Source organism: Saccopteryx bilineata, chromosome 5 (genome assembly GCF_036850765.1).
Source record: "Saccopteryx bilineata isolate mSacBil1 chromosome 5, mSacBil1_pri_phased_curated, whole genome shotgun sequence".
Classification (NCBI taxonomy): Eukaryota; Metazoa; Chordata; class Mammalia; order Chiroptera; family Emballonuridae; genus Saccopteryx; species Saccopteryx bilineata.
In genome coordinates, this window is record NC_089494.1 from 143,393,424 (window position 1) to 143,415,676 (window position 22,253).

The 22,253-nt window shown below is 37.5% G+C and overlaps 1 protein-coding gene across 9 annotated transcripts in view; it reads right to left on the bottom strand.

The window, feature by feature from the left end:
- The window catches only part of MLLT10 (MLLT10 histone lysine methyltransferase DOT1L cofactor), a 297,166-nt gene that overhangs the window by 138,361 nt on the left and 136,552 nt on the right, over positions 1 to 22,253 (bottom strand). For 8 of the 9 annotated variants that reach the window (XM_066279459.1, XM_066279458.1, XM_066279455.1 and 5 more), the window contains 3 exons: positions 16,590 to 16,693; positions 15,138 to 15,231; positions 13,142 to 13,237 (listed from right to left, as the gene is read on the bottom strand). In XM_066279459.1, the coding sequence (XP_066135556.1) occupies positions 13,142 to 13,237; positions 15,138 to 15,231; positions 16,590 to 16,693 (294 nt within the window). The remainder of the gene's footprint in view (positions 1 to 13,141; positions 13,238 to 15,137; positions 15,232 to 16,589; positions 16,694 to 22,253) is intronic. The other variant, XM_066279457.1, reaches the window with a different exon arrangement.

Here is a 22,253-nt window from a genome sequence, read left to right on the forward strand (position 1 = left end):
CACCTGATTCTGGGCTTTCTCCCCATCCCTGCAGGAGGAGCCTGCTCATAGGATGGCTGCAAGACTTGGCTCCATGGGCCAGACTGGGCTGTGTGCCCACGCTCAGTCACAGGACTTTGCCTGTTCTGAGCTTCTGCTCCACCCCCGCAGGAGGAGCCAGCTCCCGCATCAGGCTGCAAGACTTGGTTCTGCAGGCGGGGAGGCTGCGCTCCTGCATCCTTGCTCAAGGGCGGGTCTCCACCCCTTCCAGGGCTCCTGCCCTTCTCCCATAGGCTGGATTGTAGGCAGCCTGCAGCAGGGCTTGACCGCTTTCATGTATCCCCTCTGCCCTAGCCAGGCAATAATGAGCTCACACCTGGGCCTCAGTTGTGGCCAGCCGGCTTCCATCCTTGCTGACAGAACCGCACTTCTGTGTCCCGCTGCCGCCCGCCCTTGGAGTAGCCCTCAGCTGTATGGGTGGGGGCGCTGCAGCTCAGACCCTAACACTCACTACTGTAGTTCCAAAAGCTCCCTCCTTCTAGTGACTCTGCTCTAAGTACTGTGGGAGAGCTTGTTTGTCTGGTGTCCTGCTTCCCTTTGCTGGTATTGCTGTTTCCAGGGGAAACATTCACTTCAGATTTGGGAAGTGACTCAGCCCAGGGTTAGGGTGGCTGTCCCTCAAAGTGTTTCTCCCTGTGCCTCCTAGATTACACTCTCTTCCTGCTGCTCTTGTCCTCTCCTCTCTCTCGGCCCCTGGGAGCCCTGGGTGAGTGGTTGTGAGACAGATTTTCTGTGCGGTCACTTTAAGAAGAATCCTGGGTCTGAGAAATCAATCTCTTTCTCACAAACAGTATCCTGACTTGTTTCCAGCTAAATACTGTCCATACACCTCTTCTAGGCTCTGGAGCTGCTGGCTGTGGCTTTGTTCCTGGGGCTCAGCACCCTCCCCTCACTGCTAAACTCACTTCCCACCATGCGAATCTCTCCGTGCTGCCGTTTGCTCCCGGGAGCTGGGTTGCCCTCTCTGCATTTCCACTTTTCCTACCAGTCTCAGTGTGGCTTCTTCAGTGTTCCTTGGTTGAAGAGTCCTCTTAGTTTAGCCCAAAGTTGGTTTTTCCAGATGATGGTTCTTAAAATTAAGTTGTAATCCACTTTGGTTCTGGGACGTAGAAGTCAGTACGTCCGCCTACTCCATCGCCATCTTGTCCTCTCTACTTTTTTTATTTTTTAAGTGAGAGGAGGGGAGATAGACTCCCACATGTGCCCAGACTAAGATCCACTCGTCAACCGCCATCTGAGGATGACAGTCGAACGTGCTATCTACTGACCAACTGGCGAGGACCATAAAGTTCTATTTATTAAATAACTGCTCTTCATCCTGACCAGGTGGTGGTGCAGTAGACAGAGCGTCAGACTGGGACACAGAGGACCCAGATTCAAAACCCCAAGGTTGCCAGTTTGAGCACCTGCTCACCAGCTTGAGTGCAGGGTTGCTAGCTTGAGCAAGGGGTCATTTGCTCTGCTGGGCTCCACCCCCCGCCCCGGTCATGGCACACATGAGAAAGAAGTCTAAGGTGCCACAACGAAAAACTGATACTTCTTATCTCTCTCCCTTCCTGTCTGTCCCTATCCCTCTCTCTGTCGCTCTCTCTTTGTCTCTGTCACACACACATACACACACACACACACACACACAAGGAAAGAAAATAAATAAAAAAAAACTGCTCTTATTATCATCCTGCAGTGACCCTTTGAAGACCTGTAAAGCCAGTAGCCGAGGCCATCACAGCCACCTGGCCCATGCAGGTTCCCACTGAATTCAGACAGATAATAATGAAACAACGGAGCCAAGAACTGGTGGGCCATTACCTTTAATTCTAGCTTCACACTCAGCTGGTGAATAAAAATAAACACACGGGCACCAAAACCCATTCATTCAGTGCTCACAAAGCTACTGACTCTTTGGAGTTTTCCTATAATCAAAGACCCTCCTCAGTTCAGCGGAGCTGAACTAAGCCCCTCACCTCTGTTCCCCTTCAGCATGCCTCCATCTTGGCTGCCTGTCCTCTGCTACCATGTGGCCTCTCTCCAAAAATGGCCTCCTAGCTCATCCTTTTAAAACTTTTCCTGACCTGTGGTGGCGCAGTGGATAAAGCATCAACCTGGAAAGCTGAGGTTGCCAGTTTGAAACCCAGGGCTTGCCTGGTCAAGACACATATGGGAGTTGATGCTTCCTGCTCCTCCCCACTTCTCTCTCTCCTCTTTAAAATGAATTAAAAAATATTTTTTAAAAAAGGAATAGACCTAAAAAAGAAAATTAAAAAAAAAAAACCAACAATATTTTCAGCATGAAAGCCTCCTCCAGCACACATTAGCAAAACCAAGTTCCTTCCCAAGCAGGAAGGCAATCAGCACTATCACGTGGCAGCAGCATCACATGAGCAGCAGCTATTTTTCACAAAGTGAGCATAAAAATCACATTTTATAAACCTATTTGCCCAACAAGACCCCAAGAAACCTTACCTCATCCCTGGCTCAGAATGTCTTATATATCCATTTTCTCTTTCTATTTCTGAACCTCTCATTTATGTGGGTCCTATAACTCTCTCATGCCTAACTGGTTCCCATACACATATATGTCTTAAACTTGGTTATTTTCTCTTCTTAATCTTTCTCATATCTATTTGAATATTAGACTTGTTGAAAGAACCTTGAGGGCAAAGGAAAGTTTCCTCTACCCCTACACAGGTTTATTCAAGAAATATCTAAAAAGAGCCTCCCAAGATGAGCAAGATGACAAAAACTTGCATGGCAAAAAGACTATACCCCCAAAATAAACAACTTAAAAAGCATAACATACTTAAAAATCTCAACACAGGAGTAAATATAATGCACCATAAAGTTATTTCTCAAAAGTACCCCATCCTAAATAAAAGTTAATTTGATCCTCAGTTCAAACAAGCTCAAGAACAAGATGATAAACGGAGAAAGATAAAAACAAATAAGCAAACAAAAAGCCCAGGAAATGTAGAACCCAAGTAATTTAAAAGCCAAAATGAATTAGTAAATAAAATAGAAACAGCAAGGAAAAGAATATACATTGTGAAAAATAAAAATACTGCTAAAAGAAAGGCATGAAATAATCACAGTAATATATATAAAACAGTAGACATTAAAGCAGCCAAAAAGGAACTACAGAAAACAAAGATAGTCAAACATACGGATAATGTTTCCCTAAAGTAGTAAATTTAATGAATGAGAAACAGAAGATGTATTCAAACTTTTGTAAAAAGCCAGAAACTGAAAACAAAAAACATTCTGAAAAATTCTGTTATAAAATGTTTAACAGCAAGATTTATCAGAATTAAACTTACGTGCGTGTAAGTGGGGATGAGGAGAGATTGCCTTTAGTCCTCTCCAGAGCAATACTCTAGGCCCACTGTTTAAATTCTTAGGGAGGAAAAAGTGTGACCCAATGATATTATTACAGCTGAGACATAGTTAAAAAATTAAGGCAAGAAGGAAACACTTTCCATCATGAAAAAATTCAGAGAATACATGTCCTAAGAACTTTTTTTTTTTTTTTAAAGAGTTTGACCCTCTATAAACAGCCTGTCCTTTATGATCTGATATCTGTGTGATTTTAAAAATTATTTCTTAGAGATTTTATTTATTGATTTTAGAGAGGGGAGAGAAAGAGAGAAAGGCGGGGGGCAGGGTACCGGAAAGTATCAGCATGAAGTTGCTTCTCTATGTGCCATGACTGGGCAAGCCCGGGGTTTCGAACCGGTGACCTCAGCATTCCAGGTCTACACTTTATCCACTGAGCAACCACAGGTCAGGCTAAATTATTCTTAACTGAGTTTAGTTATTGCTGTCATAGCCACAGCTATTACAGACTAAATCCATTACATAGACTGATGGTACTTAATTGGTTTCTTGGACATTGCTAATGACTCCTTTGCCATAAAACTCAATGATCCAGATCAGTTCATATGCACGTTGCAAGACTCCAATACAAGCTGTAGTGCTTCCCCAAGAAAACCTATATTCCATTGCCTTTTGTCACCAATAGACATGTCAGGATTTAGTACAAGTGTCTCTCTGATTTCCAAAGCTTTCACTATTGAGTAGTAAAATCAGTAGCATGAGGCTCAACAGCTCTTACACTAGGTATCACATACCTCTCCTAGCAGGGTTGGCTGAAAAACCCCAATAAAAAATAAAAGAAAGTGGGAAGGGGAAATATAATTGAATTAGATAAAAAACATTCTTGTCATGGAGTGACTGACAGTTTAGAAATATTGTTGCTTATGGTAACATACAAAATAGAAAATTTAATGAATTGTATAATTTGAGGAGATTTTCTAGGTAATATGTTGAAGATACAATCTGATTTTTTGCTGTTTATAGTAGAATGCAGGAATAGAAAAACTAAATTAGAACTATTGACAAAAAGGAACCAAGACTTGCTGGTTTTGAAAATTCCCTATCTCTAAAAGTGCTTGTGAATTACCAAAGAAAATCACCCCCTAGTCTCATCACTCTGTTCTAAAGGCATGCATAAATGTGTATTCATGCACTCCAGTGGTATTTCAGCTGATACAGAGACCAAAGCAAAGTCTTTACCAAGGCCTAAGACACACTATTATGTGACTCCTATGACCTTTTCGGTCTCTTGGCTTTAAGAGGGATGAGGGCTGTTTCAAAGGCCAATTTCCCTTTGGTCTCTTCTGTACTTGATTCCATCAGTTCCTTTAGAGTCCTGACTCCAGTACCTGTTTAGTTTTATCCTCATTTCCCATATTTGATAGACCTTCTTAGGAAATGGGAAAACATTACCTGCTCTTCCATTGCAATGAGGGGCCCCCCAAAACTACCAGGCCATTTTGCATCATCAGGCCTCACAGCCATTTCTCTAGGTCAATGAAGTAGATCTTACGAAATTGTTACTCAGTGGTACTGTAAAGGCAGTGGACAGACACTGTCTCTGTAACATAGTTGTACATGGCAGGCCTATGTCAGTTTATTAGAAATAGCCTAGAGTTTGTGGCAGGACACACAACTCCTTCTCAGGTACCCTGAAAAATCTGCCCCCTTGCTCTTACTTCAATATCATGCCTTTTTCTCCTTCTGGCACTGTACCTAGGCTCGGGATGTAGGCAAACCCTGGCTCTCCCATATTTTGTATTCTTCTAAGTTTGCACTTTATTTTGTTTCTGAAACTTGCTTTTCCTAGGGTCTGTACTATCATCCTCTTTTACTGCTATAACTCACTTTCAGAGGATGGACAACTTCTTGTGGACTTAGCCATAGAGGGGGTTTACGCAGTAACAGAAAGTTTTTTAAGGAGAACACTTTCGTTAATATATTACAGTGTCATCAGTTACTTACAGAAGTACCCCCATTTGAGCCACCAAGTGGAACAGTAAGCAAGTACTAGGTGCTGACATAGGAAGTATCAATAGAGTCTGACTGATAAGTAATTGTAGTTGTTTTTCTGCTCTGTGGAATGTCAGTGTCTCTACAGGGCAATTTTAAACTAATATCTGAAAATCACTCTATTGTGCCACAATCACAAGTGTAAGAATTTATCCCAGGGAGAACACTATCACAACTGCCTATTGGTGAGGCCTTGATGAAACTTGAGTTCAAGCTGAACCAATTCATCCGTTCACTGTTCTTTCTTTTTCAAACAAATTTAGTTGTGATGCACTATATTGAGAGAACTTAAGAAGTTAATTGATGCCTCCATTTTTTAACACTACCCTAATTTGCTTTGTTTAAGCCACTGCTGTTTTCAATATGTACATTTCCATGTATTATAAAAACATTTAAATTTTTTAAATTATTAATCACATATTTTTTATGATACTCAGAATGTGTTTTACATGGGCAAATTTTGGGACTGCTGGATTGAGTAATATATTTCAATATATTTTACAAGATTTTTCTTTTCGGTTGTGGAGTGTTATGTCTCAGAAGCAGTTTCCCCAAAACCTACTCAAACTCTTGAACTTTGTGAAAAAACTATCTCACACCTTTTTATTTCCATTTCACCTGATTTAGTACCTACTATTAAAGTACCTTTTCCTCAAATTGATAAGATTTTTTTAAATTGCAAATATTGGATACTTTATTACATACCTGTGTTCATACCAGAAATATGATAAGCTGCTTGCCAAAATGAGTTATATAATATACCTTGCTTTTTCTATATTTTAAGTGTCCTAAGTACAACTTCTCAAATTTATAAAATAAAGAAACTTCCCAGTCTCTCCAGACAGCAAACAATTCTAACAGTAAGGAATGGTCAAAGGTAAAATCTAGGCCACTGTAAGAAAACCACTGTGTATGAAGGATATGGCTGTAAAATCCATTGTTAAGATATAAGGTAGCACATCAGAGAACCTGAAACCATTGAGGTTCAGAAAGGTCAAGGTCATGAAAGACAAAAAAAAATGAGGAAATATTCCAGACCAGGAAAAACTGAAGAGACATGACAATAGTTAAGTGCAATGTATGATCCTGGATTAGACTCTGGACCAGTTAAATTGTTCCTCCCTTTATATTATGGAGAATATTAGCAGGTGAAATTTGAATATGATCTGTAGATTAGCTAATAGTTCTGTAACAACGTTAATTTACTGACTTTGAGAACTGTACTGTAATAATGTAGGATTTTAATCATATTTATTAAAACTACAGATTAAAGTACTTACGGTAAAGGCCATGATATTTGTAATTTACTCTCAAAAGTCCAGAAAAAGATGGAAGGGGGGAGATAAACAGCAAGGAGGGTAGAGAGGACACAATGAAGTTAATATGATAAAATGTTAACATTTTGAGAATTTTGGTGAATGGTGTAGAGAAAAAGTATGTAACATTTTATAACTTTTCTAAAAGTCTAAACCAGGGGTCCCCAAACTTTTTACACAGGGGGCCAGTTCACTGTCCCTCAGACCGTTGGAGGGCCAGACTATAAAAAACCCATGAACAACAACAAAAAAAACATGAACAAATCCCTGTGCACACTGCACATATCTTATTTTAAAGTAAAAAAACGAAACGGGAACAAATATAATATTTAAAATAAAGAATAAATTTAAATCAACAAACTGACAGTATTTCAATGGGAACTATGCTCCTCTCACTGACCACCAATGAAAGAGGTACCCCTTCTGGAAGTGCGGCGGGGGCTGGATAAATGGCCTCGGGGTCGCAGTTTGGGGACCCCTGGTCTAAAATTTAATCCTTCAAGCTGGCTATCCAAATGCCCCAGAGTAACAGATAAAACTAGCATTACTTACAAAACTCCTCATGGTAGTCTCTGTTAGGTAGGATAAACAGTTATCAGGACAGAAAAAGAAAAAGAAAAGAAGAGGGGGTTATCTCACCCACTGAATGAAGAAGTCAGCAGTCTTAATACTTGACAAAACAAAATCACCAGATGTTCAAACAGCCTTGAAACCCTGCATGTTAGTCCCAATATCAGGGAAGGGGAGCCTTAAAAACCTGCCTATTAGCCCTGAGAACAGGGAAACAAAATCTTAAAGCTAAGAGTATATAACTCCTAATACCCCAACAGGTGCAGCACTCGGACTAGCTGGGTTTGCCTGCTTGTGCCTTGTGCCCAGTGTATGGCTTTGCTTAATAAACTGCGTGCTTTGCTTGAATCCTGCAGAGAGAAAAAACAAAAACGAACAAAAACGATTCCACCTCACTCAGGGCTGCATTATCATCTTGGTGCTTGGCCTTTTCCTCCCTTGGAAAGTAATAAGGTCTTCTGCTTCAGCATTTCTATCTACTCCTTGTGAATTCTTTCACAACCTGTGCCATGGGCTGACCTAAGTCTCATCTCGTGTCACTCTGAAGCTCCACCACACACACACCCCAGACATAGTGAACTGTTGTTCTTGAAAAGCCCTGCCCTCTCTTAATTGTCTGCACATGTAGAGGCTTAAAGCTTTAACTTGAGTGGAAGATTTCCAAAGGTGAAGTACCCCCCAAAAGGCAAAAGGATGACAGGCAATTCTCAATGCTGAATTTTAAAAAAGATACAGAGACGCAATGACAACTCTAAGAGTTTTATTCCTCTGAGGGCCATAGCAATAGCCCAGTTCTCTTCCAAAACATAAGTAGTCCTTAACAAAGGGGAAGTCTAGTCAATCTTCTGAGATTCACAAAACATCTCTGAGGTTCACAAACCTCCAACATACCTTAAAAGTGTTTATACTGGCAATAGCTCCTTTATCTATTGCCAGCTATTAATAACATAATGGAAATTAGGGCCAGTAAAGGTGATGGGGTTAAGAAAAATCATTCTAGCTGTAGTAGAGGACAGATGGATTTCTGGCAAACCTACCAGGAAATTAGTGCATTTTCATATAATACATTATAAGAATAGTACTACATTTTTGATACATTATAGATTAGTTAGTGTTGAGGAGTGGGAAAAGGATGAGTCAATGAACTGGTATAAGATTACCTCAATGTCATAAATAACCTCTGATTTCTAAACAATGACCTACAATTTAGCCTTTAGAAAAAAATCCTCTCTGAAGCTGGGAGCCTCCCAATAAAACCACATATTATAGTACATATAACGTGTCTCCATTTCCTAACCCTTGTTCACACCTCACTCTATGGCAGTGCTCCTATAAACATAAGAACACTAGGCTTAAAAGAAAATTCTATTTTACAATAAACATTAACTCTGGAATTAAACTCTCCCTGTACATAGCTTTAATTCATTTCAAGCATGTACTTTATACCTTTAAAAATATATGCGGGCCTGACCTGTGGTGGCGCAGTGCATAAAGCACCGAACTGGAACGCTGAAGTTGCCAATTCAAAACCTCTTGCTTGCCTGGTGGTCAAGGCACATATAGGAGTTGGTGCTTCACACACACACCCCCCTCCCATTTCTCTCTCCCCTCTCTAAAATGAATTATTAAAGAAAAAAAATTTTAATATATGTCAATTTTCAATTTTGATAGGAACTGCCCTTTATTCAGTCATATCTCACTATTAACTTTTCTTCTGTCCTCCTTGCTTGCATGTCAGTTAATATCTAACCACTGTTAACATATCTGGGCCACATAAAACTTCTCTAAAAAGCAAAGGAATGTATTTTATTATTTTATAATTATATAAAAAGTTAGCTTATAAATTATTGATTTAATTTTTAAGTAAGTGATTTGGGTAACACAATATTTAGTATTAAATATTACTTATCACCTGACCGGTGGTGGTGCAGTGGGTAGAGCACTGACCTGGAACGCGGAGGTCCCTGGTTCAAAACTCTGGGCTTGCCCGGTCAAGCCACACACGACAAGCAACCAATGAACCGCTAGAGTGAAGCAACTACTTCTAATCTCAGCCTACCGCAACCCACCCCCAGAAATTCAATAAATAAAAATCTTTAAAAAAAAAACCCTCCTATTGTTACTTAAAATTTAATAAATATTTAAAAATATGTGCCAGAATTAAGGCAGATAAAATAATTCCGGAGAGTCCTTCTAATATATCTTCTGAACAATATCACCCAAATTTAGCTCATAATCTATACAGTATTTTAAAAAACTAAAATCTGAATGGATTATGAATGCTACCTTTTGATGCAGTATCTTTCACATTATAAGCATATTTTCAAGGCTACCCTACTAGATGTTTTAAGAGGTAAGGAGAGGTGAAGAGAAAAACAATCTACAACATCAAATCTTTTAAGCTGTATTATCACGTAGCATCATACCATATTAAAAAGTCCCCTCACAAATACTACCAGGGCAAGCAAACAAGTCTAATGTAACTTTATAGTATGTTCACCTCACAAACTTTATAGATCATCTGAATATCTTAGTTATTACAAAATAAAATGCATAAATGGACTCTAAGTTTGACAAAAAACTCAAGTTGTGCTAAACTTACATATACAGATAGAAAATTCAAATAGTATTTGCACACTAATGAAAATGCTAATTTTCTAAAATTTATAGCTAAACAAGTTTGACTAACTAAATACAATGTTTTTTACTCGATATTCAACAATGCAAAAACATAAAAGTCTGATTCATTCTTAGAGCAAGAAAAATTATTAATAAAGTTATCAGCACTGTTATTTATTAAACATTATACTACCTTTAATAATTGTTCTTTACAAATAACATGACAGGGCCCTGGCCGGCCAGCTCAGTGGTAGAGCGTTGGCCCAGCGTGTGGAAATCCTAGGTTGAATTCCCTGTCAGGGCACAAAGAAGAAGCGCCCATCTGCTTCTTCACCCCTCCCCATCTCACTTCTCTCTCTCTCTCCCTCTCCTGAAGCCATAGCTCAACTGTAGCGAGTTGGCCCTGGGCACTAAGGATGGCTCCATGGGCTCCACCTCAGGTGCTAAGAAGAGTTCAGTTGCTGAGCAACAGAGCAGTACCCCAGATGGAAAGAGCATCACCCCCTAGTGGGCTTGCCAGTGAATCTTGGTCAGGGTGCACACAAAAGTCTGTCTCTCTGCCTCCTTTCCTCTTACTGAATAAAAAAAATAAATAACATGACCAGCCATATATTAAGATAAATATGATTGGCCCTGGTTGGGTAGCTCAGTTGGAGACTGCCCCCAGTACCCCAAGGTATTGGGTTCTATCCCTGGTCAGGGTACATACAAAAATCAACCAATAAATGTATAATAAGTAGAACAACAAATCGATGTCTCTTTCTCTTTCTTTCCTTCCCTTCTTCCCTCCCTACCTTCTTCTCTAAAACTCAATAAATTAAAAAAAAAAAAGATAAATATAGCCTGACCAGGTAGTGGCACAGTGGATAGAGTGTCGACCTGGGATGCAGAGGTCCCAGATTCAAAACCCCAAGGTTGCAGGCTTGAGCAAGGGCTCATTCAGCTTGAGTGCACGGCCGCAGGGTTGAGTGCAGGACTAGACATGACCTATTGTAGCTGGCTTGAGCCCAAAGGTCACTGGCTTGAGCAAGGGGTCACTGGCTAAGCTAGAGCCCCGCAATCAAGGCACATATAAGAAAGCAATCAATGAACAATTAAAGTGCCGCAACTACGAGTTGATGCTTCTCATCTCTCTCCTTTCTTATCTGTATCTGCCTCTCTCTCCCACTAAAAAAAAAAAAAAAAAAAAAAAAATCATACATTAAACACTTAAAAAAAAAAAGTGTTTTAGTGTTTTACTTAGTCCCTGGCTAGTTACCCAGTGGATAGTGTCATCCTTGGCATACCAAGGTCACAGGTTCAACTCCAGGTCAACATATACGAGAACCAACCAATAAGTACACACTAGATGGAACAATTAAGTAAAACAACAAGTTGATACTTCTCTCCCTTCACCCCCACCTTCTTCTCTATCAATGAAAAAATTTTTTAGTTCTTTTTAATTTATTGATATGAGAGATAAAGAGAAACATCGATTTGTTGTTCCACTTATTTATGCATTCATCACCTGATTCTTGTACGTGCCCTGAATGGAGAACAAACTTACACAATCTTGGTGTACTGGGATGACACTAACAAACTGAGCTACCCAAACAGGGCCAGAGAACACTTTTTTAAACAAGATAATGCTCATGAAATGGCATAAGAGAATAAAATCACTAGTAAAACTTCTTCACAATTCATAATGAGCCCCAAGAATGGTGGATTTAAAAGCTTACAATATTTCCCCATGTATAAGATGCACCTTAATTTTGGTAAGATGCTCGAAATTTGAAAAAAAAAAAAATGTATTTAACAAAGTTACTAAACTCAAGTTTTATTCATCATAAAATTCATATAACTCTTCATCACTGTCAAAACTCCCATCCATTAGCTTGTCCTCATCTGTGTCTGATGACAAATCATTGTCTTCAACAATGAGTGCAAAAACAAGTGCAAAAAAGCAAGAAATGAAAGAAGTCTACATCCACCGTGTAAGACGCACCCAGTTTTTAGACCCCAAATTTTTTGGAACAAGGTGCATCTTATACATGGGGAAATATGGTAACTTAAATCTGCCGCTGCCTCTTACTAAAACTGCTAATTAAACCAAATCTGCCATATTTCCATCTGCAAGCCAAACAACAGACAGTAGGACAGAACCTCACTACTGTCACTATCACAAAAGCACCTCATTAAAAAATGAAAATGAATATGTATATTTGCTACCTAAAACCTACAAAACATTCCATAAACCTCACCAGTGCTATAAAGGTGAATAAAATTCTAATTATTTAACTCACAATTGGAAAATTAACCTAAAAATTACAAAATTAAGCTTTTTAAATGTTTATCTTTAAAAAAGACACAAAGATGAATTTAAACCAAATTTCTTTTTAAATAACATTAGCTTTTCAATTACCTTCCAATCCCAAGTATTTACAAACATGAAAACGTTAGGTAATTCAGCTTTTAACACAAACAGTAGAAATATGTTTCAAACTGGTTTATACCAACTGTTTAAGAGTAATATTATTTTCTAATTGAAAATGTCCTTTGTGTTCTCACTTTGTTAAAAACAATTCATAGTAGTCGTTTTACTACATTGGCAAGACATCCTATGAATGACTCTACAGTGCCTATTAGCTTACTAAAAATTACTCATAGCCTTTAAAAATAAGTAAAAACATAAGCAGAAAATAGGTAAGTCAGAAGACAGATTAGTATTAGGCAAGCTTTTAATGTTTTAATTAAAAGATAAAATATTCTGAAACAAATGGTATGACATTTGACCATTAAAAATAATAAACCATTAGTACCACTGGGAGAAAAAAAATACCTCAAGAATATACAGAACTTCCAAATTGCTCTATTATAAAGAAAAAAGCTGATTAGCTTTTTACTTACATGTGAAATAATCAATTAATATTTAGCAATAAATTATTTTTGCTGAAGTCATCTAAAGATTTCATAAGATGACCACAGAAACACATGCAAGAAATCCCTCTCATGTATTCAATCAGGTTGTATTTCAAATTTTAAGTTGAAATGGGTGCAACCATATTCACAAATATGGTATTATTTTAGACCTCCTCTTTGACTTGATACTCTTTATTAAACAAAAATATTTGGTATTTCAGTGTCTACATTCAGCTATCAAGAACTTAATTTTATCTAAAAAAGGGAAAAAATCTATTAAGTCGATGTGCTATATATTTAGCAACAAGTCCACTTACTTTTTTCTCTTTCTCATGATGTTTATCCTGAGAGTGAGAAGAAGAATCACTTAAACTTTGATCATATGACCTATTAGATCCCCGTTTGCTCTTTTTCTAAAAAAGAAAATATATATACATATATGTATATGTATATAAAAATTTTTAAAGAATCTTGTTAGGCTTAAACCAATTCAAGTATGAAGTATTTCAAAATGTCAACTGAAGTAAAAAGTGTCTCACTATTTTAAACTATATAATCCAGCTTAGACATCATCCATATATTACTTATTACATTATAAAAAATAAAACTAACCCTAAATTTAACATTAATGCTATATTTTTGTATTTATTAAAACGTGTGAAGATAGACAATATCTTCAAACAAGCAGTAGCTTGTCACTTTAAAACCACTTCATTAAAGAAATCAACTATAATTTTCAATTTCTGCTTTCAACCAAAATAGAGAATGCCATATTGAAGAAGGATGCCAAAACTAGAAGAAAAAAATATTTGAAGAGTTACTTTATGGCACCAAGAAAAGCAAGAAGCCTTTTAATCTCAAGCAGTATTAAGGCAAACAGTTTTCTAAAAATTTGTTTCTGCAGTTAAAAAAAAAAATTAAATGTCAGTATTAGACCTATGCATTTTTCAAAGCATTACTAAAAGTGTTACACATTACCGTTTCAAACTATTTATACAATTTCATAATAAAGGATAGTGAGAGTTATTTGAGGTGTTTAAAACTTGGTGATACCATAACTAGTAAGTTTAAACTAGATAAAATGACTATAAAAGGTGCTCAAATTCCATGCAATATAGAGCTTCTACAACCTTATTATTCAACACTTTTTATTGCCCTATTAGCAACTGGAAGAACAGAATGTCAATAACTAGCAATGAGAAAATTCTATTTACACAAACTTCAAAATCCATTTTCATTATTTCTATATTTTATCTATATCATCCTTGTTTACAAAATGAAAATTTCAACCTGCTTTTAACATCTAAGAAGCCAAATTTTCTATTGTACTATCTCAAAATTTCTCTTACACACTTCAGTATTCTTTGTCAGTCATTAAAATACATCAATCAGTCTTCAACATCAAACTATATATACATACTTTTAAGTATGTCATATGCATGAATCAGAATATTGGCATTATGAGCTGTTAATTTCAAGCGAAAGGGGAGGGAGGGAGGGATGAAGGAATAGTGGGAAGGTAGGAAGGAGGAAGGAGAAAGGAAGGGAGGGCCCCATCCACAAGGGAAAGGTAACAATTAAAAGCTTTTAAATTTTTCTTAAAGGATATTAAAGAAAAACAGTGAAGTCTTAAACTTCAGTATACATCTGTAATCAATGACAAGTGAGAAACAAAACACTTGGGACATTAAAGAAATATTAATCCTTCAAAGGGGCATAAACAAAATATTTAATATTTAATAATTAATTATAAATTACTAACTCACTCATCCATACTACTGTGTAACAGTAAAGGCTGACCAAGTCAAAAATATCCCCCAAAGTTGTATTTAAAATACATGTTCTTGAGATATTGAACTAAGAAGTTACAGAATAGCCTAATTTCAGTTTTACTATCTTCTAGTACATAAATGTACTATATACAAAAATAAATAGCAATAGGAATAAAGCAAAAAGATGAGAAATAAGGGATAATCACCAAATGTATATAAATTTCAAAAATCAAATTAAGTAAAAATAGTAGTTACAGAGTTCTTTAACATTTGTTTCTTCTACTAAATGTATACCTACATTTACTATTAACTATTGATATATATTCTATATTAGAATTTTAGAATATTCACCTTTATAAGTGAACTAAAATAAAACAAAATTTTTTAAAATTATATCTCTTTAGCCCTAGTAAAGAACATGCTAACCAAACCTAATCTCAAATAAAATTCAAAGCAAAAGGAACAGCTATTATGCCTTTTTTAAAAGTGTCAACTCTACTGTCAAAACTAATCATTTAGCATTTTAATATTAAATTCTTACCAGCTTACTAAAATGGTATTTACAGTAGCCACAGTATTGAACATTATCTGCACCATTCCCTTCTTCTTCACAAAGTAGTCCAGCAAACTGAGCACTGAAAATAAAAGCCAACTATATTATTACACGTATAAATACACTGAAGTTCACTTGCAAGCATGTAATATTTTTAAGAAAATCTTAGGTCTCTTCTTAAGAGAAAAAGGGAATATAAAAGGCTTTATTCTGGCTGAGACCAAGTACACTTCACCAGATCCTGTGGCTGATGTTTTCTGAAGTTATATTTATGGTTTAATGTAAACTTTTCACCCATCTCTAACAAAATTGAAGATTTATACATGTTTTACATCACAAAACAACAATGAATTTCTTTTAAAAATTCCCCTCTGTCCAATAATTAACACTTCATGTTACTTTTCGATCTGTATCAGAGGTACAAATGGAAAGGGCAGGTCTCTAAAGAGCCGAAATAACATGTGATAGTCTTTACTCATGGATGTATATTACACACTATTAAAAGAAAAAGATTCAAGTCCTAGCACATTTTAGTAGGCAAGAAAAACATAAGCTGTGTTTTTCAATTAAAAACAACAAAAGAAATGGAACTGAAACCCAAAATTATAATATTTATACATTTAAAAAATACAAAGTACTAAAATTTATAATCACCACCCTCTCAACTTGCCATTCCACTTTTAACATTACAAAACATTAGTATGTATCTCATACTCAAAAAAATAAACTTTTAGCATTGGAAAATTAAGTGCAGTATTAAGAGAATTTATAAAAACCAAACGTTTATTTTCTATTCCCCAAAAGTAATTTAAAATAGACTTCATAAATCTACACACTAAGAGTTCAGGAAATAAAGTACATGCCTATATTGACTATTAAATACAGACTGATTTTTAAAATTAGTAGGTAAATGTATTATTCGCAGTCTTTTACTATGAACTACTGTCTATTGTGTTCAACTTTTTAGGATAACTTTTGCTCTTGAATTCTTATGATGAAAAAACATCTAAGCAACTTTTTAAGAAGTAGTCACTATAATACTAAGAATGATGATGGTTGCTTTTTTCTCCCCTTAAAACACTGACAGCAAATAAATGCTACGATCATTCATTAAATCCTCACTAATATTTCAGGCACTGCACTAAGTTTACCTACATCAGCTCTTTTAATCCTAATAACAAATAAAAGTGTAGGTAACCAACATTAATATTTTAAACAAAATGAAACTGAATAAAAAGACATTAAAACCAGGGCCCACCTACTAAAAATTCACTCTGGTAAATACATTCAATTATTAGAATTATCTTTATGACAAGTAAATCTAAACACAGAGACTATCCCAATAAAATTTACTGTAAATAACATGTGGGTGCCTAACTAAGTCTTTCATTACAAGGTATTCCCAATTTCAGTTCTGTATAATGATGGAGACATACTTACCATGTCACATGGAAAGCCTGTCTACATCCATGTTTATTACATGTCATGCAAGCACCAGTGGCTGCTTTGCTTTCTCTTCCTTGTTCATCACAAATGTAGCAAGTCTTAGGACAGAGAAACAAAAACAAAAATGACACAAAACTTTAAAGTGCTGTTCAGGAATCTGAATTTTATACTTATCTTCAGAAGTCAAGATCACGGTTTACTGTCTAATTTATTTTACTTCAAAACATGAATTCATTTTTTCTGACAGTAACCTAATTTTTACAAACAATAACAACATAAACAATGATATATAAATAAACCTAGGATTTCACAAAGGCAATGTCTTCCTTAGACTCAAAAATCCTAAGAGATAAGAAGAATCTTCATAGGCACTGAGACCAGAGGACAGGACAGGACATAGCCTACCACACCTTGGTCTTAAAACCTGTCACCAATATTCAACTGATCTCTGATACAAGGCTGTAAAAAGAGGTTTTGCCCTTCCTTTCTTCTGGAAGTAAGCATATCAAAGGGAATCTGATACAGGTTGCTGAGAGCTAAGAGATGAAAATCCTATGTCAATGAGCAAGGTTTAGGCCAGGGGACCCCAAAAGGCCACATACGGCCCCCTGAGGCCATTTATCCGCCCCCGCCGCACCTCTAGAAGGGGCACCTCTTTCATTGGTGATCAGTGAGAGAAGCACATTGACCATCTCATTAGCCAAAAGCAGGGCCATAGTTTCCATTGAAATACTGGTCAGTTTGTTGATTTAAATTTACTTGTTCTTTATTTTAAATATTGTATTTGTTCCCATTTTGTTTTTTACTTTAAAATAAGATATGTGCAGTGTGCACAGGGATTTGTTCATAGTTTTTTTGTGTGTGTGTGTTTTTTTTTTGTTCATAGTATTTTTTTATAGTCCGGCCTTCCAATGGTCTGAGGGACAGTGAACTGGCCCCCTGTGTAAAAAGTTTGGGGACCCCTAGTTTAGGCCATTCCAATCGTCCATAAGAATCCCACATGAGTTCATTCAGATCTACCAACCTGACATAGTAGGCCTGAAAGAAAGACACTTTAGCTAAGAAGGTCAGATAACCCCAAGAAATATTGGCCAATAACATTCGCAGCAATTTTACCATCTGTTTCCTTTTCCCAAATGAAAATAGCTGATTGACAGTACAACCTTTGGTGAAAGACTGAATTATATAAATGGAAATCTATGAGAATCTGTATAATAAATATAATTATCAGCTGACTAGAATTTAAGATATAATCTGATGATACACTTCTAAAATGGGACCAATTTCTGAGCAGTAATAAGGTATAACCTAGCCAATTTCAGTAGGATAACATGTATTTTTAGAGCTAGAGATATTTTCCCCACTATGCACTGTGGCACCAAATGACACCATTCAACATTTACCAAAAAGCCTAAGGTCTAGTAAGATAAATGAGTATCAAATCCTTTGTTGAAAACTAAGGATTCAACCTGGCCTATGGTGGTATAGCGGATAGAGCATCGACCTGGAATGCTGAGGTTGCCAGTTCAGTACCCTGGGCTTGTCCTATCAAGGCACATACAACTAGCAAACAATGAACTACTAAAGTGAAGCAACTATGTGTTGATACTTCTCACTCCCTCTCCCTCCTCTCTCTGTAAAATCAATAAATGAAATCTTAAAAAAAAAGGATTCAGATTCAGACTGAACTGAATTAGAAAATTACTTTATACCTATAAAAAGTAAAGTCCTGAGTTACAAGAAAACCAACCTAGACATACTGAATAAGAAACATCTCTAATCATTTAAATTATAAATAGAAAGTATGAAACAATTACAATGTAAAGAATTTTACATACATTTTTTAGTCTACAGAGGATCAAGAAGATTAAAAAAGAAAAACAGAGCTGACTAAAATAGTAACATTTTATCCGATGAAATTCTGAGAAAATATACAAATAGGCCTGAAAGAATATCTCAGTAACTTCCAAAGAGATGACAGTGAAAAGACACCATTCATTTATCTGCCCATTCAAAAAAAATTACAATGTATCTTTATTTTTTTATTGTTTTGATCTTGATTTTCTTTAAAAAAAAAAAAGGAAAGAGACAACACCCAAACTACTAGTACTAGAATAGCAGAGAGAAGAGCTCCACCTATCTCCCTCGTGAACTAACCACTTCACATGTGAAAAACAACCATCTGAAGTCTCTAAGAATTGTCTTACAGAAATATAACAAATACAGAAAACTTTATTCAAGAAAATCTATTAAATTTCAACAAGAACAGTGTCTGTGACATTTAAGCCATGACTTGCTCCTATCACCACCACCCCACCTCCACACACAGAGCTAGCTCTCTGAGATGGAAGTTCCCTTCTGTTGAGTGTGATCATGGAAATAAGGGCTCCCTCTCACCCTAACTCCTAGTCTATGGTTATGATTTTACCCAAGGAGGGTCAGGCTTCTAGTGACTCTTATCCTATTCATCCCTGGTAGATCCTCCTTATAAATTCCCATTTGACAACAGGCCAAGAATCCTGGCATCCTATCATCCCTTCCCCAGCTCTCTAGTAGAATGAACTGGCTAGGAAGGACAGGTAAATAGTGGTTACTATACCTCCTTCCCTTGTTCTTGCACCCTGTCAAAGTATAGGTGTATCATTCTGGAGAAACAGGGTGCTGTCCCCTTTCCCAGTTCCAGAGCAGTAGTGCAGAGTTTGTGCCCCAAGGCCTTAAGACCAAATATACCTCAGCAGCTCTGCCAGAAAGGACTTACATTATTTGGAACAGCGCTTGGAGAAGTTCATGACTAAGGGTACACTTTGGTGGTGAGAAATTAAGACAGAACTGGAAGCTCTAAGATACTAGGAGAAGCAAGCAAAACAGCAGGCCAGTCAGAAGACTAATACAGAGAATCAGAGAAAGACAGAAAATAAGGTCTCTCTTAGGATCAAATTCCTCTCTGGGGGTCCAGAAGGCTATGTGCATAAACTAGGTTACACCCACTCAGAAGAATCAAAGTGGGATTTACGGCATACTTAAAAGCACTCCCTCAAGTCACACACAAAGCAAACAATCAATGAGGCTAAGGGACTTTAGTACAACTTATGATCAAAACTTCACAGAACAATTACTGTATTTTCCTGTGTATAAGACGCTCCAATGTATAAGATGCACCTTATTTTGGGGCCCAAAATTTGAAAGAAAAAAAAGTATTACATAAAGTTATTGAACTCAAGTTTTATTCATTATAAAATTCATACAACTCCTCATCACTGTCAAAACTCCCATTCATTAGCTTGTCCTCATCTGTGTCTGATGACGAATCACTGTCTTCATATATTGACTCATCTTCAGTTCCATCTATGGCATTTGAAATGCCACAACCACTGTATAAGAGCACCCAGTTTTTAGACACCAAATTTTTTTTAAAGGGTGCATTTTATACATGGGGAAATACGGTAGTTATTCTTATAGCAACTCCTAAGTATCCAGACTTGAAAATAAAACCACACTCGCCTGACTGGGTAGTGGCTCAGTGGATGGAGTGTGGGTCTGGGACACTTAGGACCCAGGCTTAAATTGCGAGGTTGCTGGCTTGAGCATGGGCTCATCCGGCTTGGGAGTGGGCTCAACAGCTTGAGTGCAAAATACCAGCTTCAGCATGGACCCCATGGTTGAGCTCAGAGGTTGCTGGCTTGAGGCCAAGGGTTGCTGGCTTGGGTCCAGGGTCACTGGCTTTAAGCAAGGGGTCACTGACTCAGCTGCCACCCCCCTCAACTTGGTCAGGACACATGAAAAAGCAGTCAATGAATGGCTGTGGTACCGCAGCTATGAATTGGTGCTTCTTGTCTCCCTTGCTGTCTGTTCGTCCCTGTCTCTCTCTAAAAATAAAATAAGGGAAAAAAAAAACCAAAACACACTTATACTTGATGGTCTAAAAGACTGTGTATATACTCAACTCAAGGCTACATGTTCTCAGAAAGGATTGAAAAAAGAACAAACCTCGGATGTGCTTCTTTTTTTTTTTGACAGAGACAGAGAGAGGGACAGATAGGGACAGACAGGAAGGGAGGGAGATGAGAAGCATCAGTTCTTCACTGTGGCACCTTAGTTGTTCATTGATTGCTTTCTCATACGTGCCCTGAGTGGGGGAGGGGGGAAGCTACAGCAGAGTGAGTGACCTCTGGCTCAAGCCAGCAACCTTGGGCTTCAAGCCAGCAACCTTTGGGCTCAAGCCAGCAACCATGGGGTCATGTCTATGGTCCCATGCTCAAGCCAGTGACCCCATGTTCAAGCTAGTGAGCCTGCTCCCAAGCCGGATGAGCCCATGCTCAAGCTGGTGACTTTGAGGCTTCGAACCTAGATCCTAAGTGTCCCAGGCCAATGCTTCATCCATTGCGCCACCAACTGGTCAGGCTTAGATGTTCTTCTTAGAAACTAAATCTAAGTCACACATCCACATAGAATGACAGAGGATTAAAATCTAGCTAAGAAGTCTCAAGCACAATCTTTTGAATAGTAAGTGGTTTACGTTAACCCAAAGGCAACATAAGAAGTCAGGCTTAAAAAAAATAATAAAGGAAAAGACATTTGAGTGAGGTCACTTGAGACTATACATTGGTGGAAAAAATAGACATTAGTCCACCCAAATTGTTAAGCAAGTAATTGAGCAAACAATGGGACCCACAAGGGGAAGGAAGAATCATTCTCCAGACTGGCTATAAGATACAGGGTAGGACCTGTGGTGGATGAAGCACAGACCTGGAAAATGCTGAGGTCACAGGCTCAAAACTTGGGGTTAGCCCAGTCAAGGCAAATGCGAGAAGTAACTAATACGAGATAATATTTCCTGCTTCTCCCACCCTTTCTAGCTCTCTCACTCTCTCTAAAATCAATAAATACAAACAAACAAATAAAAAAAGATATAGAGTGGGGCAAAAGTAGCTTTATAGTTGTTGAGTATGCAAAACAGCATTTATTTTTGTATTATTGTTTATTAATTATTGTGTAATTCTCCAGGCGAACACTGCAAACCTACTTTTGCCTCACCATGTATTATCTAAAATGTCCCTTCCAACAAAAAATTACAAGACATACAAAGAAACAGAAAAGTGTGATCCATGCACAAGAGGGGGAAAAAAGCAGCCCGACCAAAGGTGGTGCAATAGACAGAGCTTTACCCAGGGCTCTGAGGGTCCCAATTCTAAACCACAAAGTCACTGGCTAGAGCACAGGTTTATCGGCTTAAGTATGGGTTTACCAGCCTGAGCGTGGGGTCACTGACTTGAGCATGAAATCATCAACATGATCCTATGGTCACTGGCTTGAAGCCCAGGGTCACTGGCTTGAGCTCCCAGTCAAGGCACTTATGAGAAGAAATCAATAAACAACTAAAGCAATCCAACTACAAGTTGATGCTTCTCATCTCTCTCCGTCTCTCTCTCTCTCTTAAAAAAAATAAAAAAGAACAAGAAAGAAAAAAGAGGGGGAGAGTAGGCATTTGAAACTGCCTGGGGTGGGAAACTGCCTAGGGTGGGGTGGGGGGTGGGGGCATAGAGCACAGATGTTGGACTTACACGACTTCAACCAAATGAAAATTCAGGAGTTTAAAATTCAGTTAAGGGGCTCAAGAGATCTGAGTTGCTAAAAAAGCAACAATCTTAGAATCAATAG